At 35.8% G+C, this 22,390-nt stretch overlaps 1 protein-coding gene across 1 annotated transcript in view; it reads right to left on the minus strand.

The window, feature by feature from the left end:
- Window positions 1-5,908: 5,908 nt before the first annotated feature.
- Window positions 5,909-22,390, minus strand: part of MACC1 (MET transcriptional regulator MACC1) — a 26,349-nt gene continuing 9,867 nt past the window's right edge. The window contains 7 exon segments of the mRNA XM_007455402.1: window positions 5,909-5,926; window positions 5,928-6,074; window positions 6,076-6,114; window positions 18,994-19,182; window positions 21,413-22,208; window positions 22,210-22,298; window positions 22,301-22,357. Coding sequence (XP_007455464.1) covers window positions 5,909-5,926; window positions 5,928-6,074; window positions 6,076-6,114; window positions 18,994-19,182; window positions 21,413-22,208; window positions 22,210-22,298; window positions 22,301-22,357 — 1,335 coding nt within the window.

Below are 22,390 nucleotides of genomic sequence, written 5' to 3' on the forward strand. Positions count from 1 at the left end.
TCTATTATGCCATTTAACATAATAAGTGTAAGGTCAACATTATACCAAACTTGTCAACCCCAAATTCTGCTTAAATGACTGACTTTGGTAGAACCAGTTTAAGTAAAAGGAGTAATATCATCATGGCTAAGTTTGATGTTCAACTACTAATCATATTTATATAAATACGTTAAATGTCTCAGCACATTCCAAGGGTTTAAGTGTCAACTTATATATTAGGAACATTTAAAATCTGCTTCCAAGCCCAAAAGGAGAGTCTCAAATGTATCTAAGAAGGAAAAAGTAAGTCATAGATCCTCCTAGTCACCCAAAGAAGAACAATTAAAAAGAAAATTTTGGCAGAGCATGAGGTATGATATATTAATGTCAAAGTGAGGTTGCTCAGCTCATCACCCCTGTCAGAGTCACCATCCCTTTAAATGTGGAATTCCTCATTGGAAAGAGAACATGTGTCTACCTTATTAACAAGTGCCTGTGATCACTGTAATTCTACAAAGAAGGTGAGGCATAGAGATAGTTGTACTGACCACATTAGAAACATTTTTTGTTTCCAATGGAGAAAAATTAATTCAACAAGACATTTAACAAGTGATGGGCCAGTAAAAACAAGGCTTTCTCCAAAAATATTTTATAGAAAAAGTGCATATATTTTGCAAAATCATCTTAACACACATTAAATGTCTCAAATTATTAACCTATTTTTATTCAAATGTGTTTACATTTTAAATGAGATGTAGAGATATTAATTATTTTAATTAGTTTTATTTTATTTTATTTTATTTTTGTGTACGCGGGCCTCTCACTGTCGTGGCCTCTCCCGTTGCGGAGCACAGGCTCCGGACGTGCAGGCTCAGCGGCCATGGCTCACGGGCCCAGCCGCTCCGCGGCATGTGGGATCTTCCTGGACCGGGTCACGAACCCGTGTCCCCTGCATCGGCAGGCGGACTCTCAACCACTGTGCCACCAGGGAAGCCCTTTAATTAGTTTTATAATAAAAATTATTCTTCAAGCTTTTAGGAAGTCATTATGAAAAAGTTCACTTTATATATATAAATGGAGCCATTATATAATCTGATTTGCAGGGGTTTTTTTGTTTTACAATTTAAAAACTATTTTTTTGATGGAATGACATAAAAATTTGTTACCCAGAAGTAAGGTTTTCTGGTTTAGCAAAGATTCCTTTATTCTTATAGAGATCAAGGAAATTAATGCTGTGGTTCTCAAAGTACAGTCCCTGGACCAGCAGCATCTATATTACCTGAGAATTTATCAGAAATGCATATTCTCAGGCCCCACCCCAGACCTGCTGAATCAGAATTCTGGGGTGGAGCCCAGAAGTCTATGTTCCAACAAGACCTCTAGATGATTCTGCTGCTGCTAAAGTTAAAGAACCTCTGTAAGAGAGGTTGCTTGGTCTAAGGCCTTTGCAATGAGACGGGAGAATGTTTGACAATGTGCTTTGGGTAGCTCCTAGTAAAACCATTGCTGACCTTCTAACTCAGTCCTCATACTCATATTCGAGTTTGCTTGAATAGTTGGTGGTTTTCAACTATTCAAAATTGTGCATATTGAGTAACCAGTTTCAGTAGGCTACGTGAGTAATAAATGAGATAGTATCTGTAAAGTGATTAGTGTGCTTTTGTGTGCATGCTATGTGTGCTATGCCTCACACAGAGGGGACCTTATTTTAATGTAAATAATTGATATTCAAACTATTAGTCTTAGTTCACATTCTTTTCCCTCATAGCAAAATAAATATACAAAACCCACAAAATATCCTACTCATTATACATTCATAGACATTTAAGCCTAAGAGGAATTTCAAGATTACCCAGTTCAAGCCCCTCATTTTACAGATGAAAAAACTGAAACCCAGGGAGGCTGAATGACAGGTCAAAAGTCTCTTAGGAAGTAATGGGCAAAGATTAGAAGGCACAGCTTCAACTCCTGGACTAGTATCTTACAGAAGAAGCCATTCATGTTGTACTCACTACTACAACAGCAGTGCTTACTCTGGAATGTTCTCCTTTGCCCTTACTAATTATTATCCAGTATTAATCTCTCCTTCTGCACTCCCTCATGTATAAACTATTATTCAACAGTGCAAAGCTATTAGATTTAAAGCTTTCTGGCCTACATAAGCCTAGATATACATAAAAACAAAAGGTAAAATATGCATGCAAAAGCCACAAATTTCCATAACATTTAGTGAAATAATAAAAAATATTGTAGTGTAAACATAGTCACTTTTTATTTTGTATTGTGGACTAGTAAATAAGCATGCAAGAAACCAACTTTCAACAAGTATGTTATTTTGAAGAAGGTCTTTGGGTTGACCCCACCTCTTTAGAACTTTGGAACTCACTAAATTATACAGCAGCACATGAAGGAAACTTCATACACAAGAGGGGGGAAGAAGTATGTACATATAAAAAGAAAAAAATCTATTTTAATTAGAAAAGCCTTCAGAGACATACTTTTTATTATTCTCCTTTTCCTTTATAGTGCCTTAAATATTCCTTGGACATTAAAAAATTATGGAAAATATAATTTACAGTAGCACAGTATGAAAATTCGTTCTGAAACTTCCAATTATGTATAGCATCATACAATTTTGAATGTATTTTCTTTATTGTATTTCCTCTTTCTTTCTTTCTTTCTTTTCTTGTTTATTTATTTTTGGCTGGGTGCACGCCGGCTTTCTCTAGTTGCAGAGAGCGGGGGCTACTCTTTGTTGCAGTGCGCAGGCTTCTCATTGTGGTGGCTTCTCTTGTTGCAGAGCATGGGCTCTAGCCACGCAGGCTTCATTAGTTGTGGCTTGCGGGGTCTAGAGCGTAGGCTTAGTAGTTGTGGCACACGGGCTTAGGTGCTCCGCGGCATGTGGGATCTTCCCGGACCAGGGCTCGAACTCATGTTCCCTGCCTTGGCAGGGGGATTCTCAGCTACTGTACCACCAGGGAAGCCCCTGTATTTTCACGTAACATATTCAATGCTATTTAGTAGCAGCAAAATTTCTTAGACCAACACCATCCATTAATGTAATGCATTCTGTTCCTTCCAGAGACCTGGTCATCCCCAAGTTCAAAACTTAATATGGTATTTTCTACATTACAGGACATGAAAGTGTGCTGTATTCATGACTGGCATGAACAGTTAATGACTCACTATTGCTTGCACCTCATTAATTGGCTTTCATATTAAGGCTTTAACAGAAGGAAGTGGAGGCTCTGTGGCTTACATAGAAAAATTACTACACTGCAAGCTGAGCACTGAACAAAAATCTCATCCTAATGCATCATTAGGGGAAGAGCCTGAAGAACTGAAAGAACCATCTATGCTTTTTCCAGTTTCGAAATGTTTAAAGAAGTTTTATATTAATGGCTTTTGATGCTTTTAATGATGTCAAGGATGGGATTTAAGTGCCTTATTAATTCCCTTGACTTGCCACCAAATCTTAAAAGGCAATTCGTGATTACTGAGCTAATCTTTTCTGATTATGAGAATCCATTATAGGAAGAAAAATATAAAATTCAGAAAAGTGGAAATGATTTATAAAAATGTTAGAATATATTTAAAAGAACAGAATGTTTGGACATGGGTTTAAAATTCCTCTGAAAGGATTTGTTACAAGATTATAAAATATCTTTGTGTATATTAATATTTAAACTGTTGTTTCATCCTTAAATTACAGAGATCATGCTGTTCGTTTTTTAAACACTTCTTAAACTTCCCAACCACAATCACAACAGATGATGCGATAAACCTGAAGTGATTTATAAAATCTTACCGCCCTAATCAGCTAGCAAAATCTCTGCCATCTCAGATCTCAGAGCCTGGAAAAACCCAGTTATTAATTCTTGATTATCCTTTCCCGAAATTCTCTGGTTTGCTGATGTGCTACTAAGATTCCAAGAATGTTCTAAAAAAAGAAAAATCACTACTAAAAATGATTGTGTTCTGAAGTTACAAATTGTTTTTTTTCTTCTTCCTGAATTCATTTTCAACTAAAATAAATTCTGTCCTTGAATGTGTGTACATAACTCCTTGGGCAGGCTATATTCTCTTATCATCAAATATAAATATTAAAAGCCTTAAACCCTAATTCAAATTACCTTTGCCAGCATACCAAATACCCCAGGGTAGGTGTATTAAAAGCTCTAAAAAGATTCTGCTTTTACTTTTTAGCCAAATGGACATGTTTTATTCAGGATCCCTAAATAATATCCTTATTCAGCTCATCCACATTACCTTTGAGGATATGCCTTTCCTTCCTTCACTCCTTCACCCTTTCCAGCCCTTCATCCTGGCTCCCTGCATCTCCTGGGCTCTCCTCCTGCCTGAGGGCTTCAGTGCATTGAGGAACTGCCTCTTCCAACATCCCCAGACCGGAAACAGTGTCTAATCTTCCTTCAGGCTCATCCTTTCTTTACCAGGGAAAACTTATCTGATCTCCCTGATCTATATGATGTCCCCCAATATCTATATCTCTTAGCTTCCCAGCCTTTCCATTGCAGCTGGTATTGCAGATGCCATTTTAGATTTAACTGTGTATTTTTTTATTATTGTCTCTATCACTTCAGAAGAATTGAAGTCAACGATCACGCTGTTTTTTCCCCATTATTAACCTCAAACATCTATGTGTCTGCCAGAGAGCAGGTACACACACTCCATCTGTCAACTGAATGCCAATAGATGAATGACTGTCTAAAACACATAAACACTGGCACGCGGCAGAGGACTGAACACAGGAGTAAGCACAGACCATCTCTTTATCAACTCTCCAACAGTTAGCATTTATACTGGCCCAAATTTCTATATCATCTTTGTCTTCCAAAAGCTTTAGAAGACACTCTGGTGCACACAAACAAACACACACACACGTGTTTACATGAACACATGAGCATGCACACACACAGTTATCAGTGGTTTTAGTGGTTAAGACTACAGCACTCAGCAGTGATAAATCAGGTTTTTAAAAAATAACCCTTGTTTTTAAAAATCTTTGAGAGTTAAAGAACTACTCTGCACTATGATCCTGAAGAAAAGTCCAAAAGTTAGGCAGGATTAGCTAGGTCTCAAGATGCTGGAGGAAGGTGGTGAAAACTCCAGTTGGTGGGTACAGACAACAGATTTCTGATAAATCTTATGTTCCTTCTGGCAGTCTTTCAAGAGACGGTACAAAAGAGCAGTGAGCTCCAATGAAAATGAAATCATTACCATTTCCCTATAAGTTTTAATATGCATTTTGATTTTTTTAAACTATATTCCTATGTCCTATGTTTTCTTAAAAATCCAGAACCAAGTTCTGCAAACAGAAAACCTCCTTCACACTGGCTGTAGAGCCCTGAGCATCCTCTCCAGTGCTTAGTTTCTTCACATGAAAAATGGGAATAATGTTGGCAAACACCACTGAGAAATAAAAATGATCAGGCATAGAAAGCCTGTAGCCCTGTCCCTGGCCACAGAGTATTGTTTGCTTCTCCTCTCTCCCTACCTGTCTGCTGGCAAAATTCCAGTGTTCACATTGAGTCTCTAGATTATCTGGGTATCTGTGTGATGTAACTATGTTAGCTGTCATTTGTTTTAACTAAAAGAAATTAAAAGTAACTTTGAAAGGGAGAGAGGGCTTTTCTTTCCCTTCTCAGCAACAAAGCAGCTTAATGTTTGCATTTGAAACATATATAAAAATGCATATATGATTATAAAACCCATCCTTGGATTTTGTGTTAGGATGTGCTTTCACCAGGAAAAAATATTTTTTCAAACATGAAAAAAAGTAGTACTTTTCTGAGTTTCTTTCTCTTTCACACACACACACACACACACACACACACACACACACACACACACATACACCTTTATTTTCCTTTCTCCCCCTACTCCCTCCTCCAAAACATACCCTTCAATTCTATACTTCCTCAGAAGTGGGAGAATGCAGTTGCTCTCAAAACCTCTAAAGAATTTAAAGCTCCAGTTAAGTCTCGCCTTTGTTTGGTCACAGGGTTTTTCATTCTGTTCAAAGCTGATTGAAGGTCTTGTAACACATCTCTATAACTATTTCCGTAGTGAACACTCCCAAGTATAGAGAAAATCACAGGCAGGTTTCCACATCACCTATAAAGAAAAAAACATTAAACTGGAGTAGTTTGGAAATAAATCAGAGAGGAAAATAGATGCTTTAAAAAAAGGTTTAAAAGCCTCTTAAAACTTAAAAAGAAAATGGAATACCAATTACATATATACTTATTTAATGTCACAGAAAACATGTTTTAATAACTATCACTCCTCTGTTATATTCCTGTTTCTAAACCTCTTTAAAAAATAATGACCATAAGTAGGGCTTTTTTTTTTCTTGATTCATGATCTAAACATTGTTCATTGTCTTCATAGCAATACAAAATTCCCTGTGCAATTTTTTTATTGTAACAGATGTTATTGCGATAAACATTTTGCTGACAGACTTTTAAGGTTAAAATAATAACTCTTTTATTGTTATGTGTCTGTGGAGATCTTTACCATGCCACATATAACAAGAAGGAAGTATACAGTATATCTAATGATTTAAGTCATTTTATTTGAGCAAGTCTATAAGCAAGGAAAAATGTAGCTTCACGATCAAGTCAAAAGGAAAGAAAAAATATAATTCTCTAATTAAAAAATAATTTAATGATACATTTTAATGACCAAAATAAAGATAGATATTCAATACTTATTATGCTTTCCCTAAGCACCTACCCATACCAATGACCTCATTGTTTCCATAGAAATAAATGTACGCCAAAGAGGAACCTCACATACAAGGGTGTATGTAATGGTAACCAAGGCAACCAGGCTCAGAGAGAATAGAGACAAAGGCCGACCAAATAAGACAAATTGTGGAATACACACACACAGACACACACCCAGGTTAAAATACATTTTCTCGAGGAAAACAACAAAATGATCTCTGCACTTGTAATTGGAATATTTGGAATATAAACTTTGTTACTTGCTACTTATTTGGGTTCACTAAACTAATTCATTTGTGATTTTATCACTTTCAAAGTACAGGAACACAGATTGTTAGCTACACATTATACAGAGTTGCCCTCTTAAAACAGAGACTCAATTAACAGTAATATCACATGATAAAGGACCTTGGGATATAATCCTTCACCTTCCACTGATACCCCCATATACCCTACAATTGAAGTTAAAAGAATGAAAGACCTAAATAAGGAGTTCTGTTATGTTTCAATTCAATCTATATGAAAGGCTATGCATCAGGCTCAAAGGATAATTTGATGTTATTTATCCAATTAGCATACCTGGGAAGCCATGAACACCCATATTTTCACCTCTCTAGACAAAGCTCGAGTCTTCAAGGTATTGAATGGAAGATAATGATCAAAGTTAAACCCTATCTATGTGGTCATAATGCAGCAACAGAAATCATCCCATATTTCTGTATATAAGCTTTATCCTCACCAAGCTGATTTATAAAGAACTGTGAATGAGGTGTTCTCTCATCTATTTTTCTGAATATTCACATTGAAACCAAACCTCCCAAAGAGTAAGTCCCACTAATACTCTGCAATGGAAGATGAGGTGAGGCATATTGATGGAGCCTTTTTGGCAGATTCAATCTTGCCTATCACTGCTAAGATGCAGAAAAGCACTAAATGAGTAGATTATTCTGTAGTGGGAATAATCCCATGACCCACTGTAAAAGCTTTGAGACCTGTATTCTATGTTGCATTCATTTAAAATTCCCTGATGCTCAACTAGCTGTTACATTATTTTTCAACTTGTTATATATTGTTTAAAATAGTAGTGTTTATAGCTAAAGGCTTCTAAGACTTTATTCTAAGCCCCTTAGTGACTGAGTCTGACAAAAAGATGTATTTGAAGATATTTTATGATAAATAGCAACTGAGAGCATTTCAGTACCAAGATAATGGCACCGTATCACTGAAAACAGATGTCTCTTAAGAACTGCAAACGGGTAATTTACAGGTTGTGCACTACAGTGCAGATTCAAAGTACACACCTTCACTAACTTTCCTGGGTAGGTAGAAAAGCTCTGCATCACATATCTTGCAGCAGCACAGTGCATTGCTATGTACAGAAAAGGCCTGAGGCATACTCAATGACGAAGCAGCCCCTTGCTGCTGTCAGAAGCAGGAAATACACCAAGGTGATATGGGAATTAGAAACTACAGATTCAGAAGTCCAAAGATACATTTACCAACTTACGTAGGCAGAGGGCCACATAATCTCCTCAAGTCTGGCAATTTGTACTGATAGCAGAACAGTATGGTCAGCTCTTGCAATTCAGAGAAATGTGGAAAGATTGCTGAGTCCTGGACCCTAATTAGGACCTCTGAAAGTGTAAAAAGACTTTCCAGGAGTCCTCTGAATTAGTCAGAAATAAAAGGAGGCATATTGCTCTACACTCATTGGAGATCCCCTGGAGTCTAAACCATAAGCTACCTAGAAATAGGTACAGTGGCTTTGGGCTAAAAATACTATGGCAATGGTAAACTGCATGATTTGTACTAAAATATGAGCACATTTTGCATCCCATTTTTGCTCCTCTTTGTAGCAAATTAAGCCTGAATATTCCTTCAGTGAAAAATTTGTTCTGCTATATATAACATCATTGGTGGCTCTCAATACAGATGACAGAGAAACACCACTGTAGTACACATACAGTGAAAATATTTGAAATACATTGTTGTTCATTAATTAATTATTTCACTTATTAAATCAAAATTACTGAGTTACTGCTATAAGGAATTTTGTTACAAAAAGGAATAAAATGTTGATATATCGCAGGGCTCTTTAGGCTCTTCTAAAGAAGCTTTAAAGCATAGAAGGGAGATAGATACTTGTACAAACACTGGCCCAATGTATGAATAGACAGGGTTTGATACTAAATAATGATTAAGAAAAACTCAAAAATTACTTGCACATTCTAATTCAGTGTAAGAAAAAAAAGGATAGTTCCATCAACCGAGAAGCACTATGGTGTAACAGAAAGAAAGATGAGTTTTGATTTCAGAATCCTGGGTTCACATCTGATTTCCATTGGGTATTGGATGGGTCAGTTAGAGTAAATTTATCAACTTATCTGAGCTTTGAATTTTTTAATCTATAAAATATGGATAATAATCTCCACGTCTGTGTCCAAAGTACCTCATGAAGTGTCTGGCATATTGTTTGCATTTAATGCTTTTCAGTAGGATATGGTGGAAAGTGGGTACTTTTTGGGTGAGGGAAAGATAAGCAGGCGGATTTTAGCCTTACTGAGTTTGAAGTAAAAAGGGGCTATCTCTTATTTCCAATAAGAAATTGGATTAGAGAGATGATCTCTAGGGAGCAGGCAAGAGTTTAGCGTCACTCGTGCTAAAATGATGGTGAAAAGCATGAGAGTAGAGGAAAATGCCAAGGAGGAAAAAAAAGGGATGAAAAATTTAACCTTTAATTAAGTCTACAGTTAGGGACCACAACTAAGAAAGAGAAGCAATAAAAGGATGGAGAGAAGCCAGGGTCAGAATAATAGAAAATGAAGCAGATTTTGCTTCATGTTGCAAAAGTTAAGGGCTGATAGTATCCCCCAAAGGACATTCAGTGGTTTGCTGGAGCTGGCTCACACCAGCCTATTGTTCATATAGCCTCCCAATTCCATGTTCAGTGACATCACATTGTAAGATTAAAATCACCCATGTTGGGAGTTTTTACACCAAGGAAATGGGCAAAAGCTATAAGTTAGGGCTTTTCCTCCCTTGAAGAACTTGTAAAACATCTACCAGCATGGCACTCACTGAGGACATCTCTTTTCTGTTATGTCTTCTGCTACCTCGAACATCAAGTGATGTGGAAACATGAAAGAAAACAGAAAATTCAGGATTTTGGCAATTGATAGGACTTTGGTAACCTTGGAGGAGGCAGTTTCAAGAGAGTGGTGGAAGGCAGACTGCAGGTATGAGCAGGTGCCAAGGAACTGGAAGCCGCAGAACAAATGGGTCATGTCTGGAATTTGGAAGTTAAAGGAAGAGAGACAAAGTTAGAAGTAGAAGCTGTGGAAAATGAAAGTATGTTTAAAAGGAGAAAGTCTGTATAAAGTAATATTAATTGAAAGGAGAGTTTGGTTTAAATCCTAACTTAGCCAGATGGAGAATTTTGGGTTGTTGAGGACTAGAGAGGTAGCAAACGTAACATACTCAAGGAGAAAAGTTAACTTTCTTTAGACAGAAAAGACATAAACACAGACAAACATTAAAATAATTATGGAGTTGGGGCATGAAACTAAGGGGGCAAGTATCAAGAAAAATAGAGAAGGAATGGGTTCAAAAGCATATGTTGGGGCTTCCCTGGTGGCGCAGTGGTTGAGAGTCCGCCTGCCGATGCAGGGGACATGGGTTCGTGCCCCGGTCCGGGAAGATCCCACATGCCGTGGAGCGGGTGGGCCCGTGAGCCATGGCCGCTGGGCCTGCGCGTCCAGAGCCTGTGCTCCGCAGCAGGAGAGGCCACAGCAGTGAGAGGCCCGCGTACCGCAAAAAAAAAAAAAAAAAAAGCATATGTTGTAGTTATGAACTTGATACACTGATGAGAAATATTAAGAACTATGTTTTCCCTCAATAAGCAAGTCTCTGCCAGGCAGAGTAAATACAACTTTTTCTATACTGAGATTGCCTTAACAAAGCCTGATAGAAGTCCAGCTTTCATCAATGCAACAGTCTAATCAGTTGTTTGCCATCCTTTGCGGTTTGGACTCAAGTTCTTAAATACTTACATTTTTCTTCAGCATTTTTTTATTTTCTAAGATCATTCTATTTTCGTACTCAGCAAGTGAACATATGTGATCACAGGCAAAGACACAAAAGATAACTTCCATACATTAATTAACTACAGACTTTATGAAATTATGTCCCAATATACATACACATTAAGGCCACAAGGATTCTAAACTTTGTAATAAACAGAAAATGAAATCATTTTCTCTGGAAAAGTTTGAATGAATAAAATGAGTAGAATAAACAATTTTCTTTCCGGAATGATCTAAGTTAAGTCATCTAAAACTGGAAATGAGTTGTGGACTGCCAAGATCTCTTCCAGGTTTACGTTATCTTATACCTATTCAGTGGTCTAAAAATAGTTCTTCCTCTCTTGCTCAGTGTTATGATTTAATGGAAGATATGCAGAAACGCTGCACTAATGCTTTGACTAATCAAAAGGAAAGCATGCTCTTCAAGGTTTGTTTTTCTTGAATTATTCCCGTTCACAAAACAACTTCCATCAGCCTTCTCATCTTTATCACAAATATCTGACACACAGGCATCATTCTTGCCCCTTTACTCTTAGCTTTTTGATGTTAACTTCATGGTGTTTATGGGTTCATCTCTGAATAAGAAGCATGAGGCTAATAAAAGCAGAGAGTTATTAATTTCTCATCTATGTGCTCTGATCTCTTTACATAAAGGGCAGCAGCATCAGTAGGCATTTAATCTACCAAAGCTGAGCAGTTTCTAAACTCCCAGAATTTGTATAGTAGGAATATGTCTTTGGTTTATCTTCCAGATACTAGAGGACAAATAAGAAGGTAAAGGAGCAATGAAAAAGTAATAAGTGGGATGCCAAAAGAAATGAAATGGAATAGAGATTTAAAAAAAAAAGTTTTCTAAATTTAGAGTGCTTGTTTCCAAAGGCCAATCAGACTCACTAGATAACGAAATGCAACATGAACAAAAGCAATTCAAATTTGAGCAAAGCACTCTATGTCTGTTTTTAGCTCATAAAATATGAATAGTATAAAGAATGCAAGTGGTTTTAACTACCTTTGGATAATTACATTTTGCCACATTAAAGGATTAACAATCCACCTGCTTTCCTCATAAAACAATTGGAGCAACGTTTCATTTTAAGTACAATTATCTGAAGAAGTATCAAGGCAAATTTGTCTCATTAATGATTATTATATGCATTTTATCTTCAGTGCATCATTTACAATATCGAGGTGGGCCTTCCATCACTTGTAATTGGTAACTACATAAATATTATTGAAATGAGGTTGCCGTTATCTTTAGAATAGAAGGGAGACTAACATATCTGGGGTCCCTATTTCCTTAGGAAGGAGACGGTACTGGACTTGGTTAAAACTTGACCTAAGATTTTCTTGGAAGTCTCTTTGGGCACAGCCAGCTGTGTTTGCTCTAGAAATAACCACTTGAAACTTCAGGGGTTAAGCATGAACCACAGGAAGACAGAGGACCCATTCCTTACTACTGCATCAAAATAGTCTAACATCTTAGGAGAACCTGCTGGCTAAGCTATTGCAACCAATTCTTAATTAGGAAGAGAATGCAGGTCACCTGGTTATAAATCCGAGGCCATCTCACTATTGTATTGCAACAAATTTATTTCAGTAGTAAACAGTTTTAATAAATGCTAATTTAAGTCTTATAATTAGCTGGGCTTTGGTTTTCTGAAATTTCCTATTGTTTGTGATCCCTAACAATAAATCTTAAAAAAGAAAAATCTAAAATCGAATTCAAATATTAGTGTCTCTAAATACATTTTTAAATACCTTTGTAATATTTAACCTAATATGATTATTACTTCTATTTGATTTTCAGTGTGGTAATCAGATATATAATGCAGAATTAAACCAAAGATCATAGGAATACAATGTGTTACCCCAATGTATTACACTGTGATATCCTTTTTTCTTTATTCCATCATCTCAAAAAATGGAGTATGTTTTCAGAATTAAAGATTATAGCACAAAGCATTATAGTACTGTACAAAATAAACAATGATAATCTAAATATTATGTCACTGTGCCAGATCTCTAATACAAACAATGAAGATTTGAGAAATTATTCTATACATTTTACCAATGGAAGATGAATTTCCATATAATACTCTCCCCTTTTTTAAGAAATTATAAATATACTTCTTACTGTAAAAGAACAGCAAATCACAAATTTAAGTACTAAGGCTAGAACTGAGCCGGGCCCAGATACAGAACCAGACAATGCCACATCCCTGTAAGCAGAATCCAGGCATTGCAGTGTGAGTCGGAAAATCAGAAAACCATAAGACTTGAAGGACATTCCTTTTACCTTTTGCAAGAGATATTTTCCAAGGAAAATTACATGTTGTTAAGCCAGTAAGAAAAAGCTGGTCAGCCAGGATTTTTTTTTCTCGTTTTTTCCATGCATTACCATTCTGCCAGTTTCTCGGAAGACAAGGCTTAAAATCACTGCTGACTTTCCCCTTACCTACATTCTTTCTATAGTTACTCTCCACCATATTACTAAAAAATTAGTATACTTTTCCAAAATCACTCAGTGTCACACAGTTGTCAAATTTACCTCTTCCTCTTAGACAAAATAAATAATAAGAAGATAACATACATTTAGCTATTACAATGTGCAAAGCATTTTCCCCAAAATTTCACATATATTATCTCACTCAATCCTCCAAACATCTGATGAATACGATAGTATTATTACTATCATTTTACAAAAAATGATTTTACAAAAACAATGATTTTTTTACAGAAAAAAAAAAGATTCCTAAAAAAAGTCAAATGACTTGTCCAAGGTCTTAGGGCTAATAGATGTTAGAGCTGAAACAGAAATCCAGACAAGGAATCTTAACCTCTGCTCTGGCAGTCATTCAAGACTCTCCAAAATATATATATCCAACTGTGTCTCCCCATAATTAATAAGATGCACTCTCTCCTCAAGCCCACATATTCTCCTCAGTGGTCTCTAGAAGTCATTGTATCCAGAAGCACTGAAATCCCCTTCTAGTCCTCTCCAATTATTCAGATGTTACCCATCCTTCAGGACTAGGATGTGCCCTCTGACAGCTCCTGCCTCTCTGATCTTCTTTCGTTTAGTTAACTCTGAAAGAATTTATCATCAGCAGAGCAAGAGAATAACTGTGTGTAAAACAAACCTGGATTTAAATCCTAGTTCTGTCACTTAACAGCCATGTAATTCTGGATAGCTTACCCAAATGTATTCACTGTCAGTTTGCATATCTGTAAAAAGAGGATGGTTCTAATGTCTTCCTTAGAAACTTTGTTAAAGTAAATGAGATATTACAAAGAAAATGATCATAATGATTAGATGACACACAGTAAATATGCAATAAATTGCAACAACTATTATCATTCTCATTATTAGTTATATTATTTCAGCATCTAATCATATACTTGTTTAAAATATAACAATTCAAACATTAACAGTTTATCCCAATTCCCATGCCAAATGAAACTTGGCTTTAGAGAAAAAAATTCGTATTTTTCATTCTGTTTGTGTTTGTTGCAGCTCCCAGGGATGCTGAGAACTGATAATGCTGAGAACTGATAATCCCAGAAAACATATTAATTGTATGGATTAATTTAATACTGAAAGCAAGGATACAGAGGCAAGATTCTAAAAAAGTAGAAAGAACTCCATATAGAATTTTTATTCACCTATAAAAGTACTAATAAAATTAGCTGTTTGAGGATTACCTACTTTCCCATTTTTAATCTAGACTTAGAATAAAGTGCTCTGAACACTACAGCTGTCAGAGAATGAGGAGGGAAAAGATCGTAGCTAGAAGATAGAACAGAGAATTAGATCCTCACTGATTAAGTACAGATGGCAAGAAGACATAAATATATCTTGCTGGTTACAGCTGTCTATAGGTGAGTGGTTTCTGAGATGAAAACATATTACAATTAGGAATGTTCACTTCATTGGGCTTTCATAGGGAGGATGGCCCATTCTGATAAGTCAAATAAGGAATCAGCCTCAACAGGTTTATTGGAGCCCAGTGGGCACTGATAGTAGGTAATTTAAAAGTGGAAGTGAACACTTAGTGTCCTTAGTGAATAAATGTCCATATTGAAGAAGAGGGCAAGAGCATAATCTTTATTGTTAGGCAGGGAACCAAGGTGAGAGAGTTGCTATGAAAGTTATTATCATATATGGTAATAATCTCCAGAAGGTTAAATAACGAGTACCTAATTTGGGCCTGTGAATATCTTGGTCCTGAAATCCCCAACATTTCCACTTGTAAAATACAACTGTTTTTAAAATGCACTATTTTTCTAATATTTTATTGATAACCTATTTTTTAAAATTAAAGCTCAGAAAAATTCCAATGAATTTTTGCTAACTTTCACAGGAAAACCTTGGCAAGAGTTAAACATCTGTGTATAAGCATAAATAGATTTTTTCCCAAAAGAAATACTCTGAAAAACATGTTTTGCTTATAATCATATTCCAAGTTTTATAATTTTGCTTTCACGTAGGAATTACAATGTCATTAGAAAATTTCTTAAAATTTTCTTAAAATTTTACTTAGGGAGACGGTTCATTTAAAAGTGTTGTTCTCAGAAGTCTCCAGAGAGACTTTTTTTCATCTTAGAAAAGAATAAGGGAAAGCGGCGGGGGTTGAGGGGGGGGTAGTGTGATGAATTGGGCGATTGGGATTGACATGTATACACTGATGTGTATTAAAATTGATGAATAATAAGGACCTGCTGTATAAAAAATAAATAAAATTAAATTAAAAATTTTTTTAAAAAAAGAAAAGAATAAGAAGTGGTCAGAAGTAATGAAGAAAAATCTGACACACTATTAATAATCCATTCTTTAATTGGCTAAGGCTTGATGAAGATGTTGAGGCAAATTTTGATAGTATCCTATCATAGCTTGAAAAAAGAAAAAAGGAAAAGTGAAATGAGTTGCTTAAACTCTCCATCCTAACCGTAACTCCCAGCTCTGCCACTCAGCCACTATATTGGACTTGGACTGGATGGTCAGAGTGTAATGGTTAAAGTGCAAGGACCCCAAAGTCAAGGTTTGTGCTCTAAACCTCGTTCCATGACTTCCTAGCTACACATTTTTGAGCAAGTTACTTAGCCTCCCTACAGCTTAGCTAACATTAGTATCTGCCCCACAAATTTTTGTTGAAAGGATTAAATAAGTTAATTTTTGAAATGTTACTGGAATAGTGCCTGGCACAGAGTAAGTGCCACATAACTATTAGATAAAATAAAAATAGAACAAAGGAAAAAGGGAGAAGTTGAAAAGCAAGGAAAGTGAGTGAAAAGAACCTGATTGTAGACATTGGCACACATAGGAGGAAATTCTCTAAATTTGTGCCCACTGAGGAAGTGAGATAAAGGAAATAAAAGCAGCATGGGAACCACAAGAACTTGTTATCTCCCTGCCCCAATTTCAATTCCCTCCCTCTGTACACCCTACCCAGAACTAATATAAGTATGTTTTGAAATCAACTGCTTAACTTGTAAATTGATCATATTTAAGAATCATCTCCTTCCTAGGAGAAAAATATTGTACAACTATCTTTTTTTCAGAGAGATGGAAATCAGCATATATTTACCCTTTACTTTACATGGCCTAAAAGGTAAAGATTCTCATAGATTATTTGGAATAGCTTCAGGCCAATATGCCGTGAATTATTTTCTAAACATTTAACAATATGCATCAAAGTGATGATTGTTAGTGTTAATCCCAATAGATTGAACAATAGCCCCTAGAAAGACACATAGGGGCTTTCCTTTCTGCTTCTGAGTGTTTATCAGCCTCAGGCGTAGACTTAGTCATTTGTGATTTGGGCTGTGCAAAAGTAAATAAAGGAAAAGTAGCCTGTTTGTTGGCCTTCATGAAGATTCCGGGGAGGACAAACTGTAAACAACCACAATCAGAGAGAAGTTGGATACTTAACAAAAAACTCTTCGATAAATAACACTTTGATAAACAACACTAAATAAAACCTTTTTAAAAACAGAGCTTATTAAGAAAAAAATAAGTCCTGATTTCAATTAGACAACGTTTTTTAAAAGATTTTTTTTTAGAGCCATTTTAGGTTCACAGCAAAATTGAGAGGAAGGTATAGAGATTTTCTGTTTATGCCCTGCCCCCCCCCACATGCACAGCCTCCCCATTATCAACATTCTTCACCATAGTGGTATATTTGGTACAACTGATGAATCTACACTAATATACCATAATCACTCAAAGTCCATGGTTTACTCTAGGGTTGACTCCCAGTGTTGTACATTCTATGGGTTTGAACAAATATAAAATGTTACGTAACCATCATTATAGTATCATACTGAGTATTTTCACTGCCCTAAAAATCCTCTGTGCTCTGCTTATTTATCCTTCCCTCCCAACCCCTGACAACCACTGATCTTTTCACTGTCTCCATAGTTTTGACTTTTCCAGAATGTCATATATTTGGACTCGTACAGTATATAGCCTTTTCAGATTGGGTTCTTTTGCTTAGTAATGTGCTCTTAAGGTTCCTCCATGTCTTTTCATGGCTTCATAGCTCATTTCTTTTTAGTGTTGAATAATATTCCATTGTCACACAATATTCCATTGTACCACAGTTTATTTATCCATTCACCTACTGAAGGACCTCTTGGTTTCTTCCAGGTTTAGTAATTACGACTAAAGTTGCTATAAACATTCATGTGCAGGTTTTTGTGTGGACAAAAGTTTTTAATTCCTTTGGATAAATACCAAAGAGCATGACTGATGGATCACATACCAAGAGTATGTTTCATTTGCCAGAAACAGCCAAGGTGCTCCAAAGTGATTGTATATTCCCACCAGCAATGAGTGAGGGTTCCTGTTACTCCATATCCTCAACAGTATTTGGTGTGGTCAGTGTTCTGGATTTTGGCCACTCTAATAGGTATGTAGTGGTATCTCAATTACACAATTTTTTAGTCAGTTAACTAAAATATCAGAGTAGCATATATCACGTACAGTACTGTTCCTTTTTTATTTCTTAAAGATTTCTCATTTTTGTCTCATTCAGTAAAAACTGATCTGTAGATTGTAATGCCCTTCTTAGTATATAGAGATAAATGTAATCTATGCAGAGGAAATATGGCTTCAGCCTTTGGCTAGTCGTGGCTAAAGAATCTTGTTTAGAGAGTCAGGTTTCAGGAAACCAGAAGCCAGCCTGCTGAGACTTCCACTGTAGCTGCTAGAATTCAACTAACTTGATTTGACTCTTGACCCTTCATGGAAAAGGTTGTCTTGTCCTGCACACCCAGCTGACACAGTTACTTCAAAGTAAGAAAATTTTCTCAAGAAATTAATACCCAGTTCTATGCTCAAAAAGGAAGTAGAGAATACAGCTTTTGCGTCCTATCAAGTCATCATCTAACTAGAGAGATAATCTTTCCTTAACTGAAATATCTTGAAAATGTTTACATTCATGTAAGAGAAAGATACAGAACATTTTATATGTGCTCATCACTGCAATATTTTTATTTAAGTCAATAAAAACTGATTCACATTTCTTTATGGTATTAAATAGAGAAAATATTTATCTAACTTACACCTAATAGTATACCTTTGTTTAATATTAGTAAAAATTAGCATTTTAAATATTTACTTTGTTCTACATGCTGTCATTCTGTATTTGATGTCTATAGTTATTGTATGCAAAATTGTAAAGGAGATAATGCTCATAGATATCTCTAGCTATCATTACCAATGAACCCCACACCATCTACTCTCTTAATGCTTTTTGTCACCAAACATTATTTACCACCAATGACTAAGTCTGTGCCTGAGGCTGATAAATACTAATTATTATGTCCTTTTTCCTTGTCATGACTGGGCCCCAACTCTTCCCTTCAAAGTTTATCTGTTCTCTGCCTCAAGTTATTATAGCCCTACATACTAACTGCCTATTTAATTTGGTCAATTTATTTGATAAAAGGCCATGGAGATATGCAATCCAATAGGAGAAACATCAGTATATTTTAAAGGTTCTTAATACCTTTAAAGAGTGATGTGTGTATATTTCAGATACTATCAATGGTTATAGGGGCAGTGACTTCAGTTAGTGGATCCTCTAGGACACTCAATCAATCCATGTACGCAGGGCACTCTTGATTGCATTTGATTTACCTGGTCTGCAGTTTTTCACTATTTAGACAAATAGAAATCTTACCTCTACAGCAACATCTCCAGCTTTTCCTTGGTGAGGAATTTCATATGCCTCCATTTGTCGCTTTGTGAGTCGTACTAACTTTTCAGCTAGTTTCCTCCAGCCTTTCCCAAGCTTGACAGCTGAAGTCAGACTAGAAGCCTCTTGGACGAGATGTGCTACTAACCCCTGGCAATCAATCTTCAGCAGAGCCTGCAGCAACAATTGCATGTCATAATTAAAAGCAACTAATCTGAGCTTTTTTCTATAAATTAGATTTGTCATTACATATTCTGGAAACTAGCATCCTTTTTCTCACCACACATATATTTGAATTTTCTAAAATTCAAAGAGTTGATTTACTTTTTAAGCAAATCCAACAAGCAAAGTACAGAGACCACAACTAGACCAGAATTAGGGGAGATTTAGGACTAACTCATTAACTAATTATAGGGGCTTGAGTAAACCACTGAACTAATATATTTCTTAATATCCTTAATTACAAAAGGAAGAAGTTGAATTAGCCACTCCCAAAGATACCCTGAGGTTCTAGCAGTCAATAATTTATCAACCCAGGGATGATTATTTACTATATGAACAGTAATTACTTTCCTTACCAGAGGACTGGCTATAGGATTTCTATAGAGTGAGCACACACTTGCTGGTACATTATTCTATTTTTTAAATCAAAATGTGATTTAAAACTTCCCAGAATCATGTGTATTGCATAAAAAAATGAAACAATCTGACAACCTTGAACAAAGCTATTGATATTTATGACTTTAAAAAACTTTACTCTCTCCATTCACCACCAGTGTAGTTTTGCTAAATTTAAATCTCAAGGTATCAAATATAAAACACTGAGGTTTCAACAGTGCACAGTGGAAAACCTTCAGACTCTTTCTTCCTTAATTAAGCATCTGAGCTTTGTTAGTCACCATGCATGTTTTAAAACAAGTCTATGAGTTTCTCTTTTGCCTTGAATATATTTTTAAAGTACAAGATTAGATTTATCTATCTCTTTTCTGTTCAGATAAAAATGTTTGGTAGCCCTTCATCATTTAATGGCACTTAAAAGCTTTATCATTATGAAACAATAAGTAAAAATGAATTACCAAGTAAGTACACTTATTATGCAAATAAAGTTTCAAGGGATAGTCTCTATACAATATGCTTCATTGTCTTCTGGTCAGATAGCCAGGCCTTAGCTCTTTCCACTCAGAAATTCTGAAGCCTCCACTGAGGCAAAGTATAAAATTTTAGGAACTACTCCCTTGAATGAGCTCTCCATCAGCACTGTCTAGTTAGTCACCAAAGCTACCCAATTACCATACACCAACACAGAGCAGGTGTAACCAGGCTTAAACTTTCAGATAATTTGGCCAATATAACCTTTTTTGCCACTAAGAGAAACAAGAAAGCAATTTTCAGTTCAGACTTTCATGGCTCCATGCTGAACATGAGCTATGAGAGGTAATGAGCATAGTGGTTTTACGTGTGGCTCTGGAACCAAAAAGGTTTCAAATCCCATCTCTGATACTAACCAACTGTCAGAACTTGGGCAAGTTGCCCAACCGCCCAAGACTCAGTTTCCTCTATTTGAAGATGAAGATACTAACTAGACTTACCCCGTAGAGTGGTTAAAATGACTAAATGAGAGAGCATGTATAGAATGTTGGGGACAGTGCCAAACACATAGAGAACCCTAGAGAAGCGGTATATATCATTATTATTATTTATACAGTCACAGTTTAGCCATTTTTAGAAATAATGCTCTTGATCTTTTTTTTTTACTTTTATAAAATACTGAATTTCTGCATTTAAGGCAAAAGAGTTCTTCATCTTTTTTATAGATCTCTGCTGAGCCTTACACTGGGGTGAATGCTATGTTGAAAAAGAATCCTAAGAGTCCTATTAAAACATGAAGATTAAGAAGGGAATTAGCAATATCATTTTTGGATTGTGATGCATTGCATACAGAGGATGAATATTAAATTGTTAAAGTTAAAGACATTGGTGATATGTCTAAAAAACACTAAAAAGTGAACCTATACCAATGGCCAAGTTAACTAGCTGTGTTTCAGTTTGTTCTTATTTACTTTCATGTAATTGGAGCTTTTCTGATATTTTAAGAGCTATCTAAATATTTGAAAAAGGAAAAGAAGGGATCTCTTAACTGTTATGCTCTAGCACAAACAGAATCTTTAATCTTCCATTAAAGGATGATCCTTGGGGGCCTAGTTTCTGGGAAAATCACAATTGAATGTCAAATCTAAGAAACCAGTTATATGACCTTGTAGGCAAAGCTCTATTTTGCTGTAAAGTGACTTCAATTTACTTGAGACTGCTGAGAATTTTTTAACTACTCTCATATGTTTACTTATAAATAATGCCAATAAAGTTCTCTATGGTAAATAAATTACTGTGATCAAGCAATGCTCACCACAGTAAGTTCATAAAGAAACTTCCTGGTATTTCTATCTGCATGACAATCTTCCTTTAACTTCTTTACAACATAAGAAACTTTTTCTGATTCTTTGTCTGCTTGTATTCAATCAAAATCTTCCAGTGCCAGATGTGAGTAACCTAGGACATCAGCTAAAACTTTCCAACCATAAACTTTTTCTGACACCAAGGTCAATACAACTGAGTAGATGTAAGTCAGTTTTTTAAGAGGCAGGGTAATTTGTTCAAGAAGATTCCTGGTTTTAAAGACATTATCTGACATAGACATTACTTGTTCCTTTGCAGTCACCTTGACAGTTTTGCAACGTAAAAGTCCAATCCTACATCTCAGGACTCCCACATACCATTCTTTCACTTTGGACCGTCCAGTGGCTTTTACTTTACCTTCTCCAAGAAGAGCTACTGTGTCCCCTTTGAAATATTCAAGTAAGTAGTCAATCTTGCTTTGTCTTAGCACTGTCTTCAGGGTTACCCCATAGTTGGCAAAGTTCAAATTTCTGTTTTGAAATGTAGGATATTTAACATGCACTGTTGGTAATAAAGGAGCAGACTTGATTTCCTTCTCCTTCTGCAAATCACCTGGCAGATTTGAGAGGCTTTTTAGGTTTAGGGCTGGACCAGGTGCAGTAATAAAGAACTGTGTAACTGGTCTACCATTGGGAGGCTCCACTTGAACATGGAAAACAAACAAGTGCATTTCTCTGGAGTCAACTAAAGAGAATAAAAATTGTTGATGAACTACTTGACCAGATTGCAACTGCTTTTGTTTAATTTTTCCCTTTTCCTTCTACCTTTACTTCAAAATCAGGATCACATGAAAAGACAGAAATACTTAAATCTTGTGGCTTTTCAAGTAAGAAGGAATATGCTTCCCCCAGAGCTGAAACACAACTGGAGATGTGTTGTGTTTCCCACCCTTCTTCTTTTTTTTTTTTTTTTTTTTTTTTTTTTTGGT

This window comes from Lipotes vexillifer, unplaced genomic scaffold (assembly GCF_000442215.2).
Source record: "Lipotes vexillifer unplaced genomic scaffold, Lipotes_vexillifer_v1.1 scaffold1314, whole genome shotgun sequence".
Classification (NCBI taxonomy): Eukaryota; Metazoa; Chordata; class Mammalia; order Artiodactyla; family Lipotidae; genus Lipotes; species Lipotes vexillifer.